At 40.1% G+C, this 27,942-nt stretch overlaps 1 protein-coding gene across 4 annotated transcripts in view; it reads right to left on the reverse strand.

Moving 5' to 3' along the window:
* The window catches only part of SYNE1 (spectrin repeat containing nuclear envelope protein 1), a 457,027-nt gene that overhangs the window by 69,573 nt on the left and 359,512 nt on the right, over positions 1 to 27,942 (reverse strand). For 3 of the 4 annotated variants that reach the window (XM_073789748.1, XM_033867854.2, XM_033867855.2), the window contains 12 exons: positions 27,513 to 27,683; positions 25,472 to 25,605; positions 24,868 to 25,072; positions 23,033 to 23,215; positions 22,334 to 22,480; positions 19,793 to 19,947; positions 19,233 to 19,380; positions 16,728 to 16,822; positions 13,699 to 13,933; positions 11,899 to 12,093; positions 7,410 to 7,535; positions 4,446 to 4,601 (listed from right to left, as the gene is read on the reverse strand). In XM_073789748.1, coding sequence (XP_073645849.1) covers positions 4,446 to 4,601; positions 7,410 to 7,535; positions 11,899 to 12,093; positions 13,699 to 13,933; positions 16,728 to 16,822; positions 19,233 to 19,380; positions 19,793 to 19,947; positions 22,334 to 22,480; positions 23,033 to 23,215; positions 24,868 to 25,072; positions 25,472 to 25,605; positions 27,513 to 27,683 — 1,950 coding nt within the window. Of the gene's footprint in view, positions 1 to 1,468; positions 1,572 to 4,445; positions 4,602 to 7,409; positions 7,536 to 11,898; positions 12,094 to 13,698; positions 13,934 to 16,727; positions 16,823 to 19,232; positions 19,381 to 19,792; positions 19,948 to 22,333; positions 22,481 to 23,032; positions 23,216 to 24,867; positions 25,073 to 25,471; positions 25,606 to 27,512; positions 27,684 to 27,942 lie in introns of those variants that run through there. The other variant, XM_019951755.3, reaches the window with a different exon arrangement.

Below are 27,942 nucleotides of genomic sequence, written 5' to 3' on the forward strand. Positions count from 1 at the left end.
TCATAGTTGAAACTGCCTGAAGCAACTGTGTTCCATGCAAAGGTTAGAAACCCCTGCCTTTCAGACTTCAGACTAACAAGTCTTGCTATGTGCTTCGCCTCTCTGCCTCTTCCCCCAAATCTTGGCCATCAGCAAGAATAAATTCTAGCACTTCTCTCAACAACATCTGCAGGGAAGATGACTACATAACAGAAAAATATTATTACTTTGAGGGGTAGGTATTACTCTGATTTCAGAGACAGGGATAGAGGAGGTCAGACAAATTTGAGGCATGTGTTTATATCAATACCAAATAGAACCAGCAAAGGGATTCCCTGGCGGTCCAGTGGTTAGACTGGAAAGACGCCACGCTTTCACTGCCGAGGGCCGGGGTTCAATCCCTGGTTGGGGAACTAAGATCCTGCAAGCTGTGCGGCATGGCCAAAAAAAAAGGACCAGCAGCAGCAAAGCTTGAATCTCTGATACACTTTGATACAGGTTTTTGCAATATAACATTATGATCAAATATGCAGAGGCAGATGAGGTTCAAAAACAATCTCCATCACTTACTAATGATATGACCAGGGCAAGGTTACTCATCTTTCTTAAGCTTTACTTTTGTCATTTGTAAATTAACCTTTCATTTGTTCCAAAATTCATTAAACAAATGTTTCTGGTTTGCAGTAAACATGTGTCTACTATATGCCATGCACTGTCTTATGCACCGGAATACTGTAAGCTCATAATAGAATACATTCTTCAAACAGGAAAATAATTTTAGAAAGTGACCAGTATATCCTAAAGACTTAACAAAAGTTCAGTCTACTTAACTATATATGACAACAGGGCATCATTTGAGTTTTTAATATGTTTTTCTCCTGACACTCATGTATTCAATAAGCAGCTTAAATATATATTTCTAGTCTTTCTCACATACCATGCAAGTGTTGCTTTCATTTCATTTGCTTATGTAGAGCAACAGTTGAAGGAAGAAACAGGTAGGCCACAAGCTCCGGTTACAAACTGGCGCCCCAATCTTTTCAAAAGATTTAAATTAATAATGGGGACCGAATTTTCCTTTTGGTTTGTAAAACTAATTTTTAGGCTGTACGATAAGTGAGCTTTACCATCACTGTCTTTGAGTTCAGTGGAAACCCTTAAATTACTTATCAGTTTAGCACATGTTTACATTTTCTCAAGGGTATAAATGCACTGCACTGCCAACAGCTGACAAACACCAGCTAAAACCCCCAGAGCGTGAGGCAGCTGAACAGGAAACACATCCTCTGCTGCTTCAGATATTTTTCCCGTGACAATTTGAAAGAACACCGAGCAATTATAATGATGATATATTTATATCTCAACTGGAATTACACACAGCTCTACAAACCAAAACAGGAATTAAAAGCAAATACGAGCCACGACTGTACACAGGCACAACAAACCATTTGGTGAGTCTATTTGAAGACAGGATGCTTTTCTCCATTACCTCTAGTCTGTGATGCTTATGAACAGGGCGGCCGCCTCCTCCTTGCCTGCAGCCCCAATCAATCCGGACCTCTGACCGACTGCTTCCATTGGAACATGAACGCACTACTTGGTCTTTAACAGAGGGATTATGCCATGTTTCTCTAACGTTTTTAACTTTGAAAATGAGACATAGGCACAAGCTCGTTTCCTTTTGCGGTTTCATACTTGACAGAAGTTCTCCGGAAACGCTAACTCAAGAAGTAGTAACTGGCCTGTATTTCTCCTTACGATTATACCCTGACACCTTTGGTATGAATCACGTGACTAAACTCTCACGGGTTTAAATAATGCTGTTTAGACTGAAGTAACGTGAGACAAGTATGCTTTAGCTTCATGCCTTAACACACTCAACATAGAAAGTTTCTAGAAACACTATGTTTCTGCTTCCTCTTTTTTTTTACTTGTCTAGTCTACTCACAGGTGTAAGGTATTAATCTCTTTACAGCATGTCATATGATCAACAGAAGCTTTCAAAATGTATTTCTAAACAGACTGTCGCCTAGATATGTTTAAGTCTGGTAAGCAATTTTACAACATATAAACTTTTCTTTGCTTTTTTCCTTTTCTAGCTTTAGTGAGATATAAGTGACGTATAATACCGTGTAAGTTTAAGATGTACAACACGATGATTTGATATTCATATATATGGTGAAATGATTACCACAAGGTTAATTAACATCTCTATCACCTCACATAATTACCATTATATGTTGTGTGGTGAGAACATTTAAGATCTACTCTCTTAGCAACTTTCAAATATATAATCCAGTCTGTTAACAATAGTCTGCATGTTGTACATTAGATCCCTGGAACTTATTCATCTTGTAACTGAAAGTTTATATCCTTTGTACCTGGTGGCATTCTTACATAGTATCAGTTTCCCTAAATCAAAAAGTATTACATAATTATAATCTTCTTACCCTCCTAAATATTCAGAAACCTTGCTGTTATTTTACATTTAGAGGAACATAAGATATAAAATAATATCCTAAAGTCTTGTCTTAATAATCAACAGTAGAAACACTCAGCTGTTTTAGGCACTGGAGATGCAAAGAAAGGGTTTGTCCTCAAGGGCTTCATGATCTTGAACTCAAGTCACAGGCATTAAAAAAGAAGAAGAAGGAGAAAAAGAAGGAGAAGGAGAAAAAGGAGGAGAAGAAGGAGAAGAGGAAAAAAGGAACAAGGCACTGTCACATGATGGCATAGACCAAAAGGGAAATGGGCGTTCAGAGGAACAGAGGTCTGAGCATTTCAAACAATGGCATCACAAGAGTACTGGAATTCAACAGAACAGGATAGTTTAGAAAATCAGAAAGGAAGGAATAGTCTAGGCAGGAAGTCTAGACAGGAACAATGGCCTGAGCAAGGTCTTGGCATAGAGAAGTTCATGGTAGGTTTGGGAAGGAGATGGAAGCCAATATCTAAGGTGTTATCTCTCTGAAAGCTTTAGAGACATCAATTAGCTAGAGAAATGGATCTAGTTTAATTCATTTCACATAATATGCTAAAAAGTACTGAGTCAGCAAGTAGTGCTAGTCTTTTCCCAATTTTAAGAAAAACAGATGAATAAGGCTCACAAGGGTAACTGAACATTGCTGTGGGCATTTTCCAACATCTGTACCCACCAAATATCTTTCATTTATATATGCTATGATAAAATCTTTACATCAAAAAGTGTACACTAATTTACTGGATAGTATTGATTTTGGATTGAAGAACTCAGAAAAGAATAAAGTGTGATGAACATCACCACACTCCATGTAAGTTTCTCACTGTTCATTGAGAATATAGAACTCTGGGGAAAGTGGCTAAATTAATTTTGAATGCAAATCATTAACATATTTATGAAAATCATCTTACAATTATTTTTTTAAAAAAGCACACACACACACACAAATACACACACACACACACGAAACTGTTCACACATTTACCAAGTGTGCTCCAGAGTTTTTCTCTAGTTCATCCTTCCAACACCTGCTTTTCCCCAGCCAGGTCCTCTCTCTGCTCTACTCCTGTGCCTTTTTCAAGCTGCCACCTTGTCTAACACATCCACTTTCTCCCTCTACACCAAGCTGTCCCGTCCGCTCTGATCTCAGCACTCGATTCAAGATGTATCCAGTTCAACAGGCATTTCCTTTATTCTCTGCAATCCACACTGCCCTTAGTTTGTAGGGACATCTACTGTAGCTTGTGAAATTCACAATAATTAACGTGAATGATTCACTTAACAGATATGCATCATAACCTATTTTGTGCCAGACAAGGCAATCGAGGTACAGGAAGGAACACGACAGCAGGAACACGGTTCCTGCTTCCTGGAGGCTATGATCTCAAGGCTATGAGTCGGAGCTATTCTTCACTTGCGGGCCTATCTATTATTCCTCTTTGCCTCAAATGTCCTCTCCTTGCTACTCCAGCAATCTTTCCCTTTCATTTCCAAATCAAAACCCAATCTGGGATCTCTTTTGAGGTACTGTGCACACAGAACGTACTTACTAAATAAATAAAGTATGGCTAAAAATGCCATACACCCATGAATGATGAAGAAACAACTATGGTAGATCAACAGCAATAATAAATGTTAAATGTACAAAGCCACTCACAGCATTAGCTACGACTGCAAATAAAACCTTGTTTTTTCACATTTAAAGAAAGAGACCACCAATATCTACCTAGCAAAACCACATCTATGAACCACAAAACTGTATTTCCTCTTTAAAATATTTTGACAGCCAGTAAAAGAAAGGGCAAGAGAATCCTGTTTGGATGCATTTAAAATATAGTGTTAAGATATAATTGTCTTAATCTGAAGCATTCTTACAATAAGCACAGTGTCTTCCTCTATCCAAATGTGGACATAGCCACAGACATTCCAAATCATCTTCCAGTTCTCTACCTTTCTGAGCGGATGCTGAGTCCAGAGTTTGTCTCACCTGGTGGCATAGTTCTTCCCACTGCCTTTGCAGAAGCTCCATGCGTTCGTTAAGGATGGAGATATCGTCTGCACTGATGTAGGCACAGACAGCATCCTTCAGCACCATCAGCCGTGCCAGGTCATCTGTCCAGCTCCCAACTGCATTTTCCAATTCCTAGATTTAAAAAAAAGCACAAAACTTGAATACCCATGGGCATCTATCATCAACAGTTTCTGAGGTATATTCCGAATCCCCTCTTGATGTCATTACATTTCCATCCCATTCTATTTGAACATCCAACTTGGTAGCTACTTTATTTGCTTCCTACATAATCTGATAATTTGCCAAGTTCTTCTTATATAATACCAGGTTGCTTGCAGAATCTTTCCTAATGGGAAATGGGAATCTATTTCCCATTTCATTGATCTTTTCTGATCGTCTTTTTTAGTTCAAGTTTCATCACTGCATTGATCTTCCTTAGTTTTAAACCAACATTACCTTTGTCCCAAGTGACTGATCATGTTAATGAAATATTAAAAAAAAAAACCCAAACTACCAGATTTAACTTTCATGTTCAAAGACTATCAGTTGCTACATTCTGTGATACAGGTTTACAATGTAGTAGCTGAAAGGATCAGTTGCTGTTATTACTCAATTTAAAATAATGGACTGAATACGTTTTCTGCAGGAGAAGAGATTTCTTTAAGTTACTGGAAAAAATATGTATTTTCTCCTTTTGGGGAACGATTTAAGGGGAAAATCCAATATTTGAATGAGTTGACAATAGTTTTTGCAATGCTTTGAACAGATGACTAGTTTTACAATTTGTACAGCTCTTGCTTTTTGCCAGCTGTTGACGTTTTTAGATTCCAGCTAATTTTGTACATGAATAGAATATTTCCCATGGCTTTTTCCCTCTCTTTTTGTCTCTTCATACAGGAGACAAGTTTCCAAAGGCAAAGGCAATTAATGGTACCATCTGAGGCTAACTTCTCAGGCAATTTAAGCAAACTAGGTTATAGCCTGAATTTTCTAGGTAATTGCTTTGTTTTGCTGCTAAGGTGGTTTGCAGAAGAGTAGCAGAGAGCTGGACCAAAATGCATCCTTCTAATCTCCAAACTTAATAGCAGGTGTGTTTGTAACTGTTGTGTATTTTGGGAAATGAGGTCCCATGGTAACAGTATTTGGCTGAAAGACCAAACTATCCAGGTGTATTAAATATGCAGCATTTCTGCTTATAACCATAGACATATTAAATTTTCATATCAATGTAAAGATTTTCCTCTTTTTATACCAATTTTCAACTCCCAGCCCCCCAACTCAAACATCAGATTTGGTGTATGGGTTAAAAGAGAAACACCACCTTCAGAAACCAACTGTTTCAGACTCACAGACTCTATTTTAGATGAATCTGTGTGGTAAAAATATAGCCTTTGGGTTCAGGAAAATCTGATATTTACTAAGTTTGAAAAGTTACTGAACTTCTAGCTGCCTCACTTTTCACATCTGTACAAGGGAATAGCAGACTGTGCTCATGACCTTGCGTTCATGGCAACTAAGATAACACTGGTTAGCCACTGGCATATAGGAGGAGCCCAGTAAATTCCCATTCTTGCTTGTTGAAAGTTTTCTTTAATCATTTGTCATAAATTCACAGGCACAGACTTAAAACAAATTCTTTTTAATCTTTGCATACCAGTGAATTTACACCTCAAGATAGTATTTCTCTCCCTTGCCATCCATGACATAAAGTATACTACCTTTTCATTTTCCTAAATCTGCTTCTTTCAAATTTCAAAGATCATCCTTACATTTTAATAGTGAAGGAAATTTCTTATATCCACCCTTTTCATGATTTCCAGACTTCTTTAAAAATTAATCATTCTTAAAGGCTTACAGCCTCTTAGCCAAAAAGAAGCAGAGAACTCCTGATCAAAATCAAAATCATTTAAGTCTGTGTGAAGTTTTAAACAGAATTACTCCAGTGCAGTAATTTGCAAATGACTTGGAGAACATGAGGACATGTCATCTGGGGGCAAAAAAGCATTTTTAAGGGTAGTTGTGATTTTGTCTGCATACTGCTCAGCAGAGAACTGCTATTCAGGCACTCCACTTGCCTACACAGGAGTGAATGGAACAAATCCTACAGACACTAAATCATGTTGGTCTCAGCGAGCTCCCCATGCAGGGAGGGGTCTGTATTAGCTTCTGATTTGCTTCCAAGTGCCATTTGAAGTGTTGATCATAACCTTTAAATAGTTAGGGCCCTGAGTATCTGAAGGATTGTGTGTGTCCATGCAGTAACTGAAAGCAGCTACTTATAGTTCCTACTTTTTTTTTTTCTTTTTTTGCGGTACGTGGGCCTCTCACCGCTGTGGCCTCTCCCGTTGCGGAGCACAGGCTCCGGACGCACAGGCTCAGCAGCCATGGCTCACGGGCCCAGCCGCTCTGCGGCATGTGGGATCTTCCCGGACCGGGGCACGAACCCGCATCCCCCGCATCGGCAGGTGGACTCTTAACCACTGCGCCACCAGGGAAGCTCATAGTTCCTACTTTTCTTACAGGAAAGAGCCTGGAGGGCAGCGTGTATTTCTCCAAGGGCCATCGGCTGCAGAATTTCCAGGTTGCTGAGCCTCACTCTTCTTTCTGTGAACTAGACTCTTCTAGAATGACTCTCCAGTGTGGACACTTTAAAAAGATTGTCTTCATTGCTCTTAACCTAGTTTTTAAATATCTTTTAATGTTGTGTTTTACATTTTCATTTACTTACTTAAGGTAATCCATAAACTAGTCTATAATTTCATCGTCTGCAATAAATCAACAACCAAGTTTCACCAGAGTTGTCTGCCCTAATGCAAAATACCAGAAACTTGCACCTACATGCAGACATTCACAGGAGCTTGACTGAAGCATGCTTTCAAAGGCGTTATTACACTGGAAGCACAAGTAGTTGCCGGTTAAAAGCTCAGCCCAGCGATTTACCTTGCCACGCATCTGCTCCGCGTGGAGCCCGTCGTGGTGATCGGGCAGAGGTGGGGAGAGCCTCTTTTTGAAGGTTCGTAGTTTCTCCAGAGAATCAGCTATTCCGTTCTCACATTTTTCCCAGTCCTATAATGGGAAGCAAAAGAAATTTCATGGATTTTTAAGGAGCAGGAAGCTGGAAAACAAGAAAAACTCTCTTCTCAATTCCCAGAGAAAGAATTAAAGTTACACTGATGAATACTGTGAAAGCGCCCACACTCGCGCTACAGGGGGGAGCATGGGAAGAGCTGAGTTCTAAACTGGACGGTTCTCATCATCTGGGTGACTGCAAGCAGGTAATGCACTATGTGTTGCTTATGAAAACTGAAATGATACACAAACTCTCTATAATTGTATTAAAGAATTAAAGGAAACGATGGGGGCCAAGACACCAAGTACTAGACACCCAGAATATTACGGGTACTCAAAAATGTTACTTGAATCCAAATCTATCTGCAGAGGTGAGAGTATGAACACAGTCCTTTGCCTCTTTCCTAACTCCACCCATAATGGCACTAATGTTTACACTATCTCAATGCACTCTAAAGGATAGAAAAGAGGATATGAAATCTCTTTCAGGGTGAAAATACATATAGGTAAGAGAAGTGACATGAAATGTAAAAATAATATAACCCTGACTCTGATTCAATATATAAACAGTCTGAGCCACTTAGATTAGAATTGTTACAGAAGTAGAAACACATAACTCTAAAAAGCATGGCATTTGACCGGCTTTCTCTTGATGGTACCGAAACATATGTAACAAAGGGCTAAATGTGTAAAACATAAAACCTATCCAAAGAAAAAAAGTAGAGGAAGAAAAATAATGCACAGGACAGAATGGTGGTGTGGAATGTGGAGATCCCTATGTACTGACAAAAGAAAACATACGTGATGTGCTTGTGTTTTGGAAGGTTACACGCCAAAGGTAACAAGCGTTCCTTCTGGGGAAGATTCTAGGATTTGGGTGGTGGTGTAGGGGAAATTTCATTTTTTACTCTCTATGCTTCAATTATTATCTACATCTTTTTCAGACACATGTATTTCTTAAGTAATTAAAAAAGAAAAGAGAAAAATGAGAGGAACCATGACGGAGACTTTATTCTTTACAGCAGCCTATCTACAAATGAGCCCACATCTGGTGTCTCAGTGCCAATTAAATTCAACTAAACACATCTCCTTCATTTTGTCCAATACCTCCCATTCCTGGCCTCCCCCTCCCCAGTAACCATCCCTTCAACTTAAATTACTGAGCTCCAAAGAGAGACAACTTGAGTTGCTTTTAGTAGTTAGCCTGGAGCCAAATTCTGCTGCATTTCCCTTCACATTTTCCCTTTCATCATCTTTCGTCACTGGTCTTTTCCTGTCTCGGCTCTTCCTATCTTCTCTCCCGATGCCTTATTTTCAGCACAGCAATGCATGATGCTGTTACAACTGTCTTCTTTAAGAAGCGCTGGCTACAGTGCCTCCCTGCTCATAATGTCTTTTGGTTTCTAAATAAACTGGGAGTTTGGCCCAAAGTTCTCATTTCTCTTTAAAATTCCTTCGAGGAACTTCCTAGAGTACATAACCTCATTCCCTCTTCCCATTCACCAGAAAGAACAAAAACAAGACCCCAAAAACAAAAGCCCCAAATGTCTATTTTGGACAGATTTGTTCCAATTCTGCTTTAGTAAAAGATCTCGGGGGCTTCCCTGGTGGCACAGTGGTTGAGAGTCCGCCTGCTGATGCAGGGGACACGGGTTCGTGCCCCGGTCCGGGAAGATCCCACATGCCGCGGAGCGGCTGGGCCCGTGAGCCATGGCCGCTGAGCCTGCGCATCCGGAGCCTGTGCTCCGCAACGGGAGAGGCCACAACAGTGAGAGGCCCGTGTACCGCAAAAACAAAAACAAACAAAAAAAAGATCTCGGTGTTCCCAGGCTACACTTAGTCCATCAACGCTAAGCACAGTGAGGGTAGACAAAAGATCCTCTTTTGCTTAAACTGAACAACATCCTCAATTAAATCATCACACACTGAAATCTCTGAACACGCAGGCAAGAAATGTTCATTGATCTAAAAGAGAAAAGGTCAGCTTTTTATTCTTCCTAACGAAAGTAAGAGGCAATAGTGAAGCGGGTAAACATGCAAGGCATAGAATTATAATGACTGTTTTTGGCATATTTACTCAGAATTTAATTAAAAGCTAAAAATATGTAAGCTTTATAGCTACGGTGAAAAGATACAGTAAAACAAGGCTGTATAAACATTAGAATTTAGCTCCATAAATTCCTTTTTAGGCAAACAGGATCCAGTGTATGATCCAAAAGAAAATAAAACTTTAACAAGAGAACAGGGATTCCCCTTTCCAGGATGGCTTAGATTCTGAAGCTATAACCAAGTCTTTTTTACTACATGAATTATAAGGAAACAACTAAATGTTACGGTCTGCAAACATCTATCAAAGTGGATGTTTTATACACCAACAAAGAGACTAACAAGAGAAGCAAATGTAGTGACTCAGCCATCTCGCCTTATTAAGTCTTAGAAACGTATCCAAACGTCAATCACAAATAAAGAAAAAGATATGATTAACATGTTCTCTGCAGAATGATTTACAATGTTTTTAATCCTTTCCTGAAAGCAAAAAAAGAAGAAGAAAGAATCAGGCATGTCGGATTACTGATGAATTGTGCTGTGTGCAAAAATGGTTCGTTCTCTAACATATGTTGGGTGGCATTTCTGATTGATTGCTTCCTACACAGAAGGTGATATATTATTTTTTTCAGCATTTTATTTTTTTTAACGTCTTTATTGGAGTATAATTGCCTTACAATGCTGTGCTAGTTTCCACCGTACAACGAAGTGAATCAGCCACATGTATACATATATCCCCATATATTAAAGAAAATTCAGTAGAATAACCCAATGAATGTGCATACTTTAAGCATTAAAAAAAGCAAAATGTGTTTCATTAGCTTTAGTTATTACCTCTGATCCAAAAAGTGACAGTCCAAATTTAATAATCTTAGTGAAGTGTTGGTGATTATCAACATATATAAAACTTCAGTATTTAGTCATGTTCAATTTCAAAATGAGAATAATCTAAACAATAATAATTACCATCATTTACTGAGTACTCAGTATGTACCAGGTACTTTGATACATGATTTGCTTCCATTATTTCATTAAAACCTCACAATGCCCTATGAAAGAGATGTAGTCATACCCACTCTACAGATGAGGAAATTGAGGCTTTGATAGGTTGAGTTAACCAGGTTACTTGGTTTCTTAATGGTTTTAACTTGGGTTTATTTGAGTTTAGAGTCTATGCCTTAATTCAACTGCTGCTTTCATCGTGTCTTATGCAAGGAATTGGAAAGCGAGGGAGAAAAGCATACTGTGGGAGGTCTGCTAAACCTACATTTCCCTAACCTTGCTGTGTGATCAGTCTGCTATCTGTATCCAACTAAAGGTTTAATATACCTCCTGGAGATTTTATCTCATAGCAACTTGCTTGGATAAGCTAAGATCAAATCAAGAGTATCTTCTTGGATAGGTTTTTCCCTGCTATAAAAGAAGAGACATCAATCTTGAAAACCACTTTAGAGTCTTAGATTAGGGAGTGGAATCTACTCTTTGCATTCTTGTCTAGATTTATAAAGTCATCTCATGGTTTCTGGCTGAGCACTGGCCATGAATCAGAATTCATTGCTTGGATGGTCTTACTAGACTTAAAACGACTTTGTTGGGGGATTTTCCTGAAAGACCACCTGCTGAAAATTGGGCAACTTTTCTAGTTCATGCAAGACAGGACAACGTCCTAAACAGGTCACAGGGGATCAAAATACTGCAGGGTCTGACGTAATGATCTGCATTATTTGATTCGCAGGATAACAACGTTGAGGAAGCAGCATAACTATTAAAAGGGCTTTTTAAAAACATCTTTATTGGAGTATAATTGCTCTACAATGGTGTGTTATAACAAAGTGGATCGGCTATACATATACATATATCCCTGTATCCCCTCCCTCTTGTGTCTCCCTCCCTCCCTCCCTATCCCACCCCTCTAGGTGGTCACAAAGCACCGAGCTGGTCTCCCTGTGCTATGCGGCTGCTTCCCACTAGCTATCTATTTTACGTTTGGTAGTGTATATATGTCCATGCCACTCTCTCACTTCGTCCCAGCTTACCCTTCCCTCTCCCCGTGTCCTCAAGTCTATTCTCTACATCTGCGTCTTTATTCCTGTCCTGCTCCTAGGTTCTTCAGACCATTTTTTTTTTAGATTCCATATGTATGTGTTAGCATACGGTATTTGTTTTTCTCTTTCTGACTTACTTCACTCTGTATGACAGACTCTAGGTCCATCCACCTCACTGCAAATAACTCAATTTTGTTTCTTTTTATGGCTGAGTAATAAAGGGCTTTTTAAACTGCATTGGGCCTACGGGAGGAAAGAGCCGAACTTACCTGCAACAAGAAGGCCAGTTTTTTCTTCTGCTCCTCCAGATGCACACTGGCTGATCTCCATCTCTCTTGGATTTCAGCGAGTTCAGCCTGCAAGGCAGCCTCAGCTGCACCGTCGGCAGAAAGCAGGAGCTGTTTGCCAGCCTCCACAGTGAGAATGTAGCTGCCTTGCTGTCGCAGGAACACTTTTTCTTTGAACTGAAAGAAAGCGTAGATTTTTACTTTCTCATCCTTCTCTTTACCATTTCCCCATTAGAAGTATTTTTAAATAATCCTAAAATTTTGCATACATAACATGCCCTCTTTTTTCCAAAAAGCTTTACTGACCCAGTACTTTGGGCCTGAGTGAAGCAATGTATAAATAAATGAGAATTCCACACAGAAAGCTTAGTTTCTGCTCCCAAGTTAAACGCAATCACGATGCAATAGGAAAACTGCTCTATGAGACTGATGCACAGGGGCACAGAGGGACATCTGACCCACGCTGGGTGCACAGGGAGGCTTCTTCAAATGGTGAAGCCTTCACGAGTCTTGAAAGACACAGGAACACAACCAGATTAAGAAGGATCTGCTGTGATGAGAGCCAGGACTCAGGGAGAAGACATCTTCCACGCAGAGAAATAGGGTGGGCAAATCTGCTATACAGGATAAATATGACGAATTCAGGACACTGGACTTAGTTTTCAGTGGCTGGAGTATAGGATTCCCGTAAGAGAGTGGGAGAAGATGACGCCAGACCACACCTTGCACAGGAATTTGGTTTTTATAGTAAAAGTGACTGAGATTCATGGAAGAGTATTAAGTGGTGGGGTAGAAAATGGAATGGAAGGCCATATATTGGATACTTTAAGACAGGTTAGGAAGCTATTGTCTATCTAGGCAAGAAACCATGAGCACCTAATCTAAGGTAGTGGCAGTAGGGATGGAGACTTGAGGGATATAAGATATGGGGAGGGAGATAAAATGAAGAGTATAGCTCTGGAATGACTCTGCGTTGCTGACTGATAGACCAGAGAGCCGGTGATGTTTCCTCGGTTTGGACACGTGCAATGGACTGGTGGAGAATGGTTGATCCAGAGATCACAGGCTCTACTGGAACCATGGAGTATATTATGTCTGTGATACACATAGATATAAAGCTAAAAGGGGGTTGAATACATGAGTTGGAGGCTCAGGAGGTGAACGTGACCAGAAGATACCAACTTGACCCTTCTCTGCTGGTAGGGAGTAGTGGAAGCCACGTGTATAGATGAGGTTTCCCAGAGAAGCGAGGAGGAGAAAGGAAGCAGAGAACCGTGACCTTCAAAACAAGAGGAGCCTATGAAATATACTGGGAGGGACTGATGAGAGGGTGTGGTGGTCTCCATCTAAGAGGATGGACTCCCAAACTCCCAGGCTGGGGAAAGCAAGGGGAATGGACAAACAGCTCACACAGGACTGAGTCTTTCATCTTTTCTGGAATACTTCAGTTAAACTGCTCATGAGTGAAACATGTATAATCAGTGCAAAGTTTTCCTTTCCTTGTCATTGCCTTTCCATCCACGCTGGGATTCACTGAGCTGCTGGGAGGCCTTGGTGGGTGAAACGGAGTCAGTCTTTGTGAGAGGCTGGGACTCGCCCTACTTTCATTGTTAAATATGGACTTTGTAATGCCATCATTTTATATATTTCTGTTGACATTTGAGAACAATGCTTGTCCTCACTCCAGTGTCACCCTAATATCCTTCTGAGGAAACGAGGCCAGGGGAAAGTGTGCAGCGGAAATGCAGACGAGGTTTAAAAACCGCCTGTTTTGCACCTTACCTGCACTTCATCAAAGAGGGTCCTTGCTTGCTGCAGTGGTATTGGGACACTTCCGAGACCACTCACGGGGAGATAGGACACTTCAACCAACCATTTCCGAAGCTTTTCCGCCATCTCCTGATAACGCTGCCACTGGCGGATCTGGCTGTCAATGATGCCCCGCCTCTGCTGGGCTCTGCGTATCACCCCCTGCCACTGATTACTGAGAAGGGTCAATTTGAGGTTGAACTCATCCCTGGTGAAGAAATAATTACATAAGGAAAACCACCGTTATCCCGGATGTAGTTACATGATCAACCGATACACACATACACACATACACACATACATACATGCTTGATGACCCTAAGCCCTAAGAGATCACTGATCTAGGGCAGAGGTTTTCATATATCATGCCACGATCTGTTATCAGGTCTACTGAAAGTAATTTAAAAAATTAATAACAGTTAAGCTATCAGTGTTTGCAAATGGTGAGTGTGTTCACATCTTAGCACAGGTGGAAGACATATCCGTAAGGTCAACTGTCATTTACCCTCTCTCAGAGTGCATGAGAGGGAACAGAGTGTAGGGCAGCAGCTACGATGCGAACGGCCCCCTGAACGTGCCTGTAGCAACGTATGCAGCACGTGGCAGCATCCTGTGTACGCAACAGCAGGAAAGGAGGGGCCCAGCTTATTTACAACCTCTGTCTTCAGCTACAGTTATAAGTCACTTGGGATGAACAAGACTGGGTTACTTTAGCTGGAATCGTAAACCATTTCAATAAAACTATGTTACGTAAAAATATTTTTAAAAACTGTACTCCATAAACTCTCAGTATTCCCTCGCAGTAGACAGTCCTAATCTTTAGCAGACTTCACAAACTCATCTAAATCATCCCTTCTAACGTTTTAAGCCCACTTCACTTGTTCTTAGCAAAATGAAAACTATCTAGTCATCATTTTCTGAATAAAGGTTGTGCATATACTTAGAGATATTCAATTTTATTTATGCTTTCTCAATTTCAGGCTAACTCATCTCAGATCTTGTAGTTGGTTCTTCCTACCTCTGTTTACTACCTTTAAAAAATGTTGGTAGTTTTTTATTATGTTTTCCTTAACATCCAACTGTGGCTTTAGAACTGGTTTGTCCAGGATCAAATAGAATGAGTGTCTTTGTAGATTACAGTGTTACTCACACATTTTAGTACTAAAGTGTAACATTACTTGCTCCTTCTCTATGTTACTAGTCTTGCTTTTCTTCCCTCCTGTGGGGGGCTTCTGCTCTGAGTGGGATTTACCGTCCTGGGCTCCTATATTCTTGATACCTCTTATTATCGAGGGCCACCATAAACTTTGATTTTGTAACCAAATATGTCATTAAGTGCTTCTGGTTTTGAGAGGCAATTCTGATATTTATAATCTAATTTCAGTAGAACCAAATATGATGAATTAGGTTCATGAGACTTCCCTAAAAGTTACAAGCATCTATCATCTCTGAAAACATCTAACTCCAGGGCTTGGAGAAGAGTACCCTATATATTGCTTCACTATCAGCTAGCCATCCAGGGTCTCTTTGGAGCCTCCGTCCTCACTTTGTAGAACCAAGCTGCTCTGAGCTATCTGTCAGCATGAAGAACGACTCAAAACATGACACTGGGCTCAATGTTGAACTTGAACTTTCAAAAACAAAACGTATACACGAACTTTTAAAACGCAATACATTTGTAATCTAGGACCTTCCTATTTGTCAACAGGCTCTCATCTGTAATTTTTTTCACTTTCAAAGTTACCCTTGGTTCCCATCCTCCCATGTTCATCTCTTTGGTGTTTTTCCCTGCTAACATTTAAAATTTAATAGATGTTGGCTTGAGCATGAATTTTACGTTTTATTTTACTTAATGACTCAAGCTTTTATAATATTGTTACAGAGTAGGGAGGATAAAGCAAAAGATAAGTTAATTGCACTTGCATGTGTCTTATTTTGAAGGCCTTAAATTCTTAGTAAAGCCCACATTTAAGTTTGGCTTCCTTAGGATAGAATAAATATAGCATCACATTTTGTTGTTCCAAGCTTAATCATGAAAATCTTTCATGTACTTCCAAAGAAACATCCACTTAAAACTGAAATTGCTTCCAAAACTTTAAAAAAAAAGCTCTTAATAAAAATAATGACTTATTTTCTATTTTTCTGGAAAAAAAACTAAGTTAATTATAATCACAACTACTGTTCTAAATATGGAAAACACATACATATGTGATAAAATAAATGAGGTGTGTATGCCAAATATCACCACAGAAAGTCATGGGGTAGAGTAAACACTGTTACTAGGAAATGTAAATATAGGACGAAATTGCCAATTCATACGCCATAAATCTGAAGAGGAGCTAGATTTTCCCTCTGCATTTTTAATACAGAGATAATCTGCTAAGTAATAAAGAGGAAGCAGGGTTTCAGGGTGAGTGTAATCTGACTTAAGTCAGCAAACCATTTTCAAATGTGGAGGTGTTATCATGGTATAGGAAACCTGGCTGGTCCTGACTAAAGACAAGGTACACGAGTGGTAGGCTTGATGCTATTGCTACTTAGTTATGTGACCTTGGTCAAATCAGTTCACATTTCTGGGCCTCAAGTTTTCATTTGTAAACAAGAGAGATGGTCTAGCGATCTCTACGCTCCTCTGAGGAATAAAATTTCTGTTATCATATGAGAACATTAGAAGCATCTGTTGACAAACCACTGATACATCACTGACACAATTCATTCTCATCTATTCATTAATGCTAGTCCCCTACAGACAACGAGTGAAGGTTGGCTAGGTGATTTCCAATTACTCTACGTCCTTCATGTAATATAACAGCACTTCTTTAAAAAGATTCAATACTTAGTCACTTCAGAGATTCAGACAAGTCTTTCCTCCCATTTCTGAGGCTCCTCTCCAGTACAATTGCCTTAGGAAGATGGGCTCTATGCCCTCTAACCTGCTCATTCAAAAGAAAATGGCTAATTTACTGGAACCTTTCTTCATAATAATATATCGAAGATCCTACCTGTCATCAACTTGACCTTGTTCTAGAAGATGCTGTCCATCAACAATGATCGAGTGTAAAATCTGCTGACGACTGAACATCTCTGCTTGAAACAACTGTTATTTTTAAAAAAGAAAAACATAATTTAGAGTTCCTAATTTTAGTGACCAGTTCTCCAATAACTTTCCAAAAATTCTGGTTCAAGCGAGACTATGAAAAATATTTCCAGCTGAATCAGGTTGTATATGAAAACCTGCAATGTAAGAATATTTTTAAACCATCAATTAAGATAAACTTAAAGATACAGTTTAGTTTTTGTTTACTAAAACTAAGTGACTAAAGGTAGAATTATGTTTCCCTTCTTCCTTTCAAAATCACCTAATAAAGTTAGTTAACACATAATTTGTATTGTTTTTTTTTTAATATGCAGAATATGGTCCATTTTCAGACAGAGAATCACTTAAGACCTTTTAAAAAGTTGAAGAATGGAAAAAAATCCACCCTTTTTATAAACTCACTGTTTTTCAATTTAACTCAGTTAATAAAATTGTTTCACTACTAGGGCTTCCCTGGTGGCGCAGTGGTTGAGAGTCTGCCTGCCGATGCAGGGGACACGGGTTCGTGCCCCGGTCCGGGAAGATCCCACATGCCGCGGAGCGGCTGGGCCCATGAGCCATGGCCGCTGAGCCTGCGCGTCCGGAGCCTGTGCTCCGCAACAGAAGAGGCCACGACAGTGAGAGGCCCACGTGCCACAAAAAAAAAAAAAATTGTTTCACTACTAAAAAAGCTCAAGAGAAAATCTTTCAGATTTTCACTGTTTTTTAAACAGCTTTATTGAGATAGAATTCTATATCATACAATTCACCTATTTATAATTTAATGATTTTTATTATATTTCCAGAGTTATACAACCATCACCACAATCAATTTTAGACTATTGCCATAACTCCCCCCAAAAGCTCCATACTCATTAGCAATCACTCCCCATCTCCTTTCAATTCCCCCAGCCCTAGGTAGCCACTGATCTCTGCGGATTTACCTACTCTGGATGTTTCATATAAATGAGATCAGGTCATCTACTGTCTTTTGTGACTGGCTTCTTTCCTCTTAGCATAACGTTTTCCAGGTTGACCCATGCTGCAGTATGTATGAGTACTGTGTTCCTTTTTATTGCTGGATAGTATTCCATTAAATGGATAGACCACATTTTATTGTATGCATCATCAGTTAGTGGGTATCTGGGTCACCTCCACTTTGGGGCTATTATGAATAATGCTGCAATGAACAAAATTCTGGTACAAGCTTTTGTATGGACATATATTTTCCTTTCTCTTGGGTGTATACCTAGGAGTGGAATTACTGGGTCACATGGTCATTCTATGTTGAACACTTTAAGGAGCTCCCAAATTGTTTTCCAAAGTAGTTTCACCGTTTTACATACCCACCAACAATGTATGAGGATTCCAATTTCTCTATTCCCTCATCAACACTTGTTTTCTTTTTCATTGTAGCCATCCTAGTGTGTGTGAGGCACTATCTCATTTTAGTTTTGATTCATTGTATATTACGTCATTGTTGGTCAACTCTACAAAACTGGACTTAAAAATCCCTTACACATATTTAAATTCTCTATTTTAAAAAATTTAAGCAAAATGTCTTAAAATTAATTTCATTCTCTTTAAAGTCCAGCATTAAGCTTTTCTCTGCTTTAGCTGCATCCTATCTCTCCATTTGTGTATATTTCATAAACACGGGAGCAACTTAGTTACACCAGTAAATAGCAAAATAGAGACTAATTGCAAATTGATTAATTCGTTTTTGTTTTTTTTTGTGGTACGCGGGCCTCTCACTGTTGTGGCCTCTCCCGTTGCAGAGCACAGGCCCCGGACGCGCAGGCTCAGCGGCCATGGCTCACGCGCCTAGCCGCTCCACGGCATGTGGGATCTTCCCGGACCGGGGCACGAACCCGCGTCCCCTGCATCGGCAGGCGGACTCTCAACCACTGCGCCACCAGGGAAGCCCGATTAATTTGTTTTTGTATCTAATTCTTTCTCGATGTTTCTTGAGAAATGATTATAATGCAATTTGATCAAGAGGCACACCTGGAGATATCTGGTAGTTTGATTTCCTAGTATAAAATATGTATCTGTTTTTTAAAGAACTCACAATTTTTATTTATCAAAGACTTTTGATCAAAGCATAATCTCTTAATGAAACTAGCCTTGACAACATTAGTGTAGTCTGTAATTCAACTGGGAAATTATCTTACCACAATTCTGGCACCATACCTTGCAGGGTACTGAAGCCTGCCCCATGCTTATAACCAACTATGGAATAAAGACTGGACTGCATTTTTGTGATTAAGATATCGAAACTTCAAGCTTAAGAAAGAAGGCAAAAACATCGCATGCATTTGAGCAGATTCAGCACACATTACAGGACTTTCATTCTTCCACATGGCATTTTGCAGCATCTTACAAGGCCTAAAACAATTTTATCACCCAAAAATGTACTGGCATAACTTACCTCATGTGCTCTCTGCTGCTCCAAAAGAGGCTGATAATTGCCTGAAATCTCTACTGCTAACTTCTGTTCTGTTTGAACTAGGAATTCCATCCATGTTTCACATTTTTCCAAGAAAGTTTGATGTTGTAGCAAAAATGACTGTAACTTACTGACAGAAGAAGGAAAATGAATAATGGTGATGCTGTTGCTTTTTTCTTATACCTTCAGCATATAAAACTAGATTAAATATTCTCTGTTCCAATTCTAATTTGACCTCCACAAAGCTTTCATGTTAGGTAGTAAAATTTTGTGAAAAATAAAAAGAAAATTGAAGAAAAGAAATTTAAATGACAAAATTATGTATCTTTAATATATTCTTATATAAAATTTTATTTTTTGATTAAAACAATATTCAGTACATTAAACATGGGAAATCACTCCACATTTTGAGTTTCTCACTTTTAGTTCAAATTGTGTGAATAACATTGGAAAGATCTAGAATTTATAAATATACACAAATCATGAACTTATTATTTCTACTGATATTTCAGAGTGGCCAAGACACCTCTGGGTTACTCTACCTGAATCTTTCTGTAGTCTGGGTGGAGATCAGAGACCAGTGCCGGTTCAGATTCTGCATCCTTTTGATTTCTTTATCATTTAGAGGCAACCTGTATCCAAGCTCATTTAGCCGGTCTAAATCTGGGACCATGCTGCTGAATTTTAGCATCTGTCCCTGAAAGCAAGATGCAAAACTAGATTTAGCACCACGGTCAGAAAAGGCAGAGCTCTTTCAAAAGTGCACAGCGATCTTCTGATTTCAGGAAGAAGCTGGTCTTTGGTCTCCTCTGCATTCCTAGGCCACCCCCTCGCAATCTCCAGTGCTGCAAAGGAAGCAAAGCTGCATCTCCTCATCAGCTTCCACTGCTGCTGCTGCTGTTGCTGCTATAGCTACTCACTATCCCTTATTGAACATTTAATAGTTTACGTGTATTATTTACTTGATTTATTTACTCATAAGTAATTCCTTCTTTTTTTTGCCGTACGCAGGCCTCTCACTGCCGTGGCCTCTCCTGTTGTGGAGCACAGGCTCCAGACACACAGGCTCAGCGGCCATGGCTCACGGGCCCAGCCGCTCCGCGACGTGTGGGATCCTCCCGGACCGGGGCACGAACCCGTGTCCCCTGCATCGGCAGGTGGACTCTCAACCACTGCGCCACCAGGGAAGCCCAGTAATTCTTGCTTGAACTGATAAAGGCTGAAAATTGCGCTGATGACTGAAAGGACTTATTTCTTACCCTTTATATTTCATTTATCCATGTTAGTCTGCTCCTTTATTATTTAATAATAATATTAGTTATAATAGTAATAGCTAACTAACATTTATTGAGCACATATGAACCAAGCATTGTTATAAGAGCTTTACAGGTAATAACTCATTTTATCCTCAAAACAATCCCATAAGGTAAGAACCACTACTATTCCCAATTTACAATGAGGAAGAAGAGGCACAGACACTAAGTAAATTGCTCAAGGCCACCCAGCTAGTAAGTGGTAGAGCCAGGTAAACACGACTTGTTGGGTTCTCCTTGGATGAAACACAATCCCACCTGAGCTCCAGAATCACCACCCATTATCTTAAGAGCTTCAGTTTTAGGTCCTTGATCCCAACCCCAAAGTTAGTGAGACTCAACTGAGAAAGCAGTGTATGCTTTCAGATCGCTTTCCTCCCTTCACACACAGGACAAAGCTGCCTGTCCTGGTTCTGTGGGCATTCGTAACTCCATCTAGGAAATCGGCTACAGGCAGGAGAAAAGGTCAGGACACCTTTGGCTGTGTGTGTCCACTTGGCGTGCTCTGCAAAAGGCTCATAACCCTGAAGAGAGAATAAATCTTGCCAACTGTCGAAGCCAAAAGCAAACTATTAGATGGCAGAATTTCCACGGGTGGACATCAGCAGTGAACAAAACTGACATGCCACAGTCCCTCTCCTGGTGCTCAGAAAGAGTAAGACACTATTCCAATAGCAGAGAGAACAGCAGTCACCTATCACATGAACATCCTTGGATGGTACGATGAAAGTCTGAAGAAAAATAACACTGGGCTATGAAACTGTGTCGCTGGGGGGCCTGACCATGGACAGAAGGGGAGGCTTTCTGAGAGTGACCCTGAATAAAATGGCCAGGAGTTGATGCCTTTTAGGGATGAGGAACGGATTTCAGAAAGCGGGGGATGGGCATCTTACACACAGACGCCGGGAAGCACTGCAGCTCCCAAGTGCCTGGAGAAGGAGACAGACGGTGGTGAAGGTGAGACCCTTAGGGAGGTGGAAGCCGGCTATTGCTGGCCTTGATACTTCACACAGATCTTTATCCTGAGAGCAGTGGGAAGCCATGGAGGGTTTTAAGCAGAGGGATAATAGTAATAAAATGTGCATGTCTATTGTGTTATTTTATTTACTGTAAAGTCATTCATGATTAAGTAAAACCTTTTAAAAGAAAAAGATCGGGCTTCCCTGGTGGCACAGTGGTTGAGAGTCCGCCTGCCGATGCAGGGGACACGGGTTCGTGCCCCAATCCGGGAAGATCCCACATGCCGCGAAGCGGCTGGGCCCGTGAGCCATGGCCGCTGAGCCTGCGCGTCTGGAGCCTGTGCTCCGCAGCGGGAGAGGCCGCGACGGTGAGAGGCCCGCGCAAAAAAAAAAAGATCATTCTGGCAGCTATAGGTTGGAGGGAGAGAGGTTGCTGCAAAGAGGTCCACAGAGCCTGAGGCTGTGGCCTTGGCCCCTGAGCAAGGTCGGACAGCGTAAAGTAGGAGTGGATGATGGTAGTGATGGACATGGGAGGTTCAAGAGCTATGAAGGAGGTGATGGATTGGGCGCAGGGAGGGACCAGAGGCAGGAGGAGGAGTGAGGTGGATCTTAGCTCTGCTCCTGGGGGGTCTCCCAACACGGACCACGAGATCAGCTTGAGCTCAGTGCCATCACTCCTCTCAAGAGAAGAGGAAAGCAGAGCTGGCAAGAGTTTCCTTGGGAACAAAAAGTAGGCGTATGTCAGGAGTTCTGAGTTTTCTTTAGGACTTTGAAGATAGAAGATCTGGGACGAGGATTTGAACACACTTACCTTAAGTTCCTCCATCCTCTCCTGGATGGTCGAGAGGTCAGACGAGTGGCTAGGGTCCTGCCCTTGTAGTATTTCTTCAGCTTCTACTATCCAGGCTTCCAAAGCTTCTAAACTCTTGGTAAACGTTTCATAGTCAAGAACTCCAGCCTTTTTTTCACAAAAGAAAACTGGTATTTAGAAATCTAGTGAAAGGGCAAGTGGATATTAAAATTATTTTTCATAATCTTGTGCCAAATTCCCATTCCCAAGATGCCATTCCTAAAAAGACAAGGCTACAATAATTAAAATTTTCTTTTTATTTATATAGTTTGCTAAACACTTAGCATTACTTCTACGTACCATTAATTAACCAATTAAAGTTATTTTTTACATTATCAAACAGAAATATATTCTGATTCTTGCAAAAACTTGTCAGGTAAACATGACTGTTAACATTAAAGCCACTTAATGTCTATTAATTGAACATATTTTACCATGGAAGGAAGCACTGATCTGGGGGCAAAAGTACATTGTAGAGAAAAGTGCAAGGCTCCCACGTTCCCTTGACCCCATTGGAACTTCCAAGTTTGTTTATTTTTTAACTTTCTGGTCTTGAAGGAGGCATTGCCTCGATGATGAAAAATTTTTCTTTTCCTGTGTTTATGCCCAGGTTTTATAGAATGCCCAATTTATAACACCTGGTGAATGTGAGCTCTGTACCTGTAACACAGTCTGCTGTTTGCAAAGAGCCTGTTCTAGGGCACATAAGTGTTGACTCAAACAGAGTTGATCAGATTGAATGGCTGATGCTGCCGAGGCATCTACTTGTTGCTTGAGTTGCTCTCCCAGCTCGTGGAGAACGAAAAGGGAATCCTTAACTGTCCCCAGTCCTTTGAGCAGGTCCTACAGCAGATGAAAACATGCCCGTCATGAAACAACATGTTAAGTGTCCTCCTTATTATAAACAATTAGAAACACTCAATTCTTATTTGTCAAATTATTACACTAAATAACCTTCACCTGCAGGAAGAAAATCAAGAACTGAATTCCATTTTTAAAAACATGTATGTGTATGAACATTTAAAAAAATGTACTATTCTTATTGTAAAAGCTACATGGGTTCATTGTAGGACATTGGGGAAATGCAGAAAAACTTATATGAACAAGGAAAAACATGATCTACAAGTAGAGCCAATAACTGAAAACATTTTGGCAGTTTTTTCCTGCCTCTTCATGTAATTGATATCAAATTGAAAACCCAGTGCTACATTTTACCTTTTTTGACTTAATACTATACACACAAGAGAGGAACTATATGCGCGGTCACATTTCAGTGGTTACAGTACACCCTCCCCTCTTGGTGGGTGCAGCGCCCTAGCTATGGCTCTGGTGAGCGGCAGGAAGGGTAGACTCTATCTCCGTTCTTTTCTGTGATATCTCTCGCCTCCATTTTTTGTGGGACTCTTTTATATGCTCCAAATTAATAAGCTGGTGGAAATTCCCTGTTTCTCGTTTCCATCTACCTCTGAGGGATGACAACTGACTGATTCTTCCACCTGTTGCTGGTGCCCCACCAGATACACAGAGAGCAGAGCCTGCTACACCTGTGCAGGGGCTACAGTGAGAAGGGGAAAAAACAAAGGGCAACTTTAACCCTGACAGAGAGATCAGAAAGTTCACAGCAATCATCTCAAACACTAGATTCTAGAACAGGCATAACTCAACGAAGGAGGACTGAAAATTGAAAATGACAAATTTCATACAGATAAACTATGTGGAAAGAGAAATCAAAAAGCACAGAATTTACTGTAAATCTTAAGCTGTAAAGTGATTATTCATTTTTCATGTGAAGGTCTTAGAATGGGTTAAACTTTTATTTATGTGCTTTTTATTGCCTAATTCTAATAACTGATTTGGGAAAGTTTATAAGAAGGTCTTTGAAATAAATTAATTAAAATAGAGACAAATAAGGACAAATAGTAAGAGGCATGTGATAGGTGAAACGAGAGAAGAATTGCTCTTGAAAACCTTAAGTAGGTTATTGGCAGCTGCAGTGAAAAAGAGAACTATTAAAAAGCTATTAAAAAGAAGTATACCCATAAATCAGGAAAGAAAGACCTCTTCCTACCATTAAGTTCTTAGAAGAAATTATTATGTTGATGCTTACGTAAGAGATAATGGACCTCACTGGACAATACCTTGGAACAATGGAATTTTAAAAGATGTAACATTACTCTTCATACGGTCATTTCTTATATTGACCATCTCTGTAAAAACAGATAGCCTAAGTCTTTCACATGGACTGTATTCCATTAGGAAAAATGGGAAAACAACTCTTTAAAAATAAAACAACGGGAGGGGATCTCTTAAATCTGTTACATGTGCAACTGTGTTCTGAAAACCTAGCAGCCTCTCTGATACTTGAAACAATTCTTTTTGGATAGTTGTCTCACATAGAGACATAACAAAAGCTTAAACACAGCAGCACCAGCCCTGCTAAACTTGAGAAGTCTAAGCTTGACAAGTTGGTAACACGCGATAGTTCCTGAACATACATTGCAATCTTGAATCCATGTGGCAACTTCGTCGTCCGCGATGTCCCTGTCAGTGGCTGCCTTCAAGAGCTCATTGGTTCGACCCTCCTGCTGTTGAACTGTAGCAGCACACTGTTTGGAGTAGTCCTTGTATCTCTGCCAAAGCTGAAGTAGGGCCTTGCTGGCGTGCAGCTGCTCTGCAATCTCTTCCAGCAAGTGATTCCATCTGGAAACGATAGCAACACTCATGGGCTGATTCCCACCTCTCACCAAATGCTGTTATTTACTATTTTATTTTTCATGATCCTGGTTCATGTGAATATGGAAATAATGCAGATGTCTCATTTCTATCGAACGTAATAAAAAGTAACATTTCACTCTCATATTTCAAGGGTAGGTAGTAGAGATGAGGTCAATCTTGGGGTATACCGCAGTTCTAATTCCTTTCTAAGTATCTCCACTACATTTACTTACCCTTGAGTTCATTTTGTGAAAATGAAAACATTAATAGAATAGAACCTATAAAGCTCAAATTCAAAATGCCAGTGTTCTAATTGTATGGTTATTTATAATAAGATCGTGATATGAATAATGAGCAACAGTGTAAAACCGGCACGTCCCATACCTCATATTGACTTCTTTTAGTGTATCGGTAAGAGTTTCTGTCACAGGCGGGTGACTCTCTTTTAACAGTTGGTTGGTGATAGAGCCAAATTTCTGTAAGCTCTTTTCCTGTTTTTCTAGATCATCTTGAAGATTCTGCCCAAAGGAAATGTGCCACAGATGACATAACAGGATCTAAAAATTCTAATGATCTAGTTTAAGGGTAATTTATAGCTGTTTTCATAGATATGAACATACAAGTACAAAAACCATGACTTTGCCCCAATGCTTTATGAGCTTTCTTTAGATAACCATTTTTTCTTTTTTATGAATTTGTTCTTATGGGTGTGAGGAGGGTTCTAAACAATTGAGACTTCTTGGAGTGGGAGCTGGAATTCTGCTGGGAAAGCTCACAGGGGGAGCCCCTGTCCAGCGTCGAGGAGGAAGGTGTGGGGCTGCTGGGTGTGCAATCCATTATACTGCGGTTCTCTTTGCTGCTCAAGGTCAAAGTCCAGATCTCTGCTTTATTACTTACCCAAAGTTGCTCTACCAGAGATTCCTGGTAGTGAGACTTTAAGAAAGCATAGCTTTTCTGAGTATCAGCTCTAAGTTCTATCTCTGATGTTCTTCCTTGCAAAGAATATTTATTAGGCTTGGTGGAGTTGTCTACCAAGAACCAGTGAAGAAAGATATTTCCCTGGAAATGTTGCTGAAGTGATAGACTCAGTTCTTAGTAAAACTCCACAGGTGAAGCAGGCTGCAAAATTCCAGTCTCCACTTACCACTGATATATGGTTGCCATCAAATCAAAATATATAAGGAATAGACCCTGAGTCCTTTCATATCTTAAGACAGAAGATGAGAAACACAGAGTAAGCTCAATTAAAAAGTACTTCTAACCTCCTCAAAGTTATAAAATGTCTTTTTAAACTTACTATTCTCAAAATAAGCTTTAATGATTCTTAGTATCTGCAACAACTAGTTTAAGGTTTACAGACATTTAACCTTGTACTTTGGATGTACAAGGTTACAAAGTACATATTTTGTATGTACTTTGACTTCCCTGGCGGTCCAGTGGTTAAGACTCGTCACTTCCAATGGAGGGGGCACAGGTTCGATCCCTGGTGGGGAACTAAGATCCCACATGCCGTGCGGCGCAGACACACACACACGCACATGCACACACTCAAAAGAAGGAAACTGTATATGCTTATTTTATCCTTCCTCCCTCCTGCCTCACCCAAAAAAAGGGCACTCCCTTCAGAAAGTACGCATATCATGTCAGCAACATATAAACTTTGATTGCCAAGCCAGGGACGTGGACCGATGTAAGGAGGGACACGCGAGGCTGTCATCCCATCCCTCAGGGCCTGACTTGCCCATCCCATAGGCTGCGTTACTTAGCCAGGGAGAAAGGGCAATGGCAGGTGAGAGCGCCCAGGTGTGCAGGCGAGTGAGGGCCGTAGCTGATTGAGAGCAGTGACATAAGACAGGACAGTGTGCTGTTTAAGTCAAACAGCAGCAATGTCCTCCTGGATGAATACACTGATGATGGACACACAGGAAACCAAGCAGTTAAGTGCTAGAAAAGGAGGATTACATGTACACACCATTGACATTCTGCTGAACGCAAAGAAAACAACTTAATGGTTTATAATTTTATGACGTTTGCTATTTTTCTCTTTGTTTTCTTTTTAATCCTGTAGAATGTGTTTAGAAAAGCAGGATAAATAAGAGAAAGGGAAGATATAAAAGGCAGCAATAATGGATCCAGGAGATTGATTTGCGTATAAAATCATTTTATAAAATACATTCATGGGGATATTTATATGATTAAAAAAATCATTTAGTTATATACCAGTTATTCCAGAATTTGGTATCCACAGGCAAGTTTGGTTATGTAACAAATAAAGCAGGTAAAATTAATTTTAAATATTTTTAAAATAATTAAATGTAAACAATATACACCAATTATTCCAGGATGATGTTTGCATTTGCTCATTTTTAAAAAATTTTTCTCAAATTAAAAAGGATTTTAAGGATGGGTTCAATTCATCCCTTACCTGAAGATTGTCCACCTGAACCTGCACAGCTTCTAAAGATCCAGTCAGCAGACGGAATCGGGAGAGAGAGTATCTGGCCTCCATGAGGTAACTGTTTATCTCATCAAAGGCCACTTTGTGGCGGCTCCACTGGTCAAGCACAGACTTCAGCAGGATCTTTAACTGCCCAACCTTTTGAAAGACAGAGGCTTCTTATAATTGCATAATAGTTTAAGTGATAAAATATATAAATATATATTGCATTGATGGGGAAAATACTAACATTTAAGAATTTCATTGGGATTTCAGGCATTATAAATAAACTCAAATTTAAAAAAAGATTTGAGGGCTTCCCTGGTGGCGCAGTGGTTGGGGGTCCGCCTGCCGATGTGGGGAGCACGGGTTTGTGCCCCGGTCCGGCAGGGTCCCGCGTGCCGCGGAGCGGCTGGGC

This window comes from Tursiops truncatus, chromosome 12, assembly GCF_011762595.2.
Source record: "Tursiops truncatus isolate mTurTru1 chromosome 12, mTurTru1.mat.Y, whole genome shotgun sequence".
Taxonomy (NCBI): Eukaryota; Metazoa; Chordata; class Mammalia; order Artiodactyla; family Delphinidae; genus Tursiops; species Tursiops truncatus.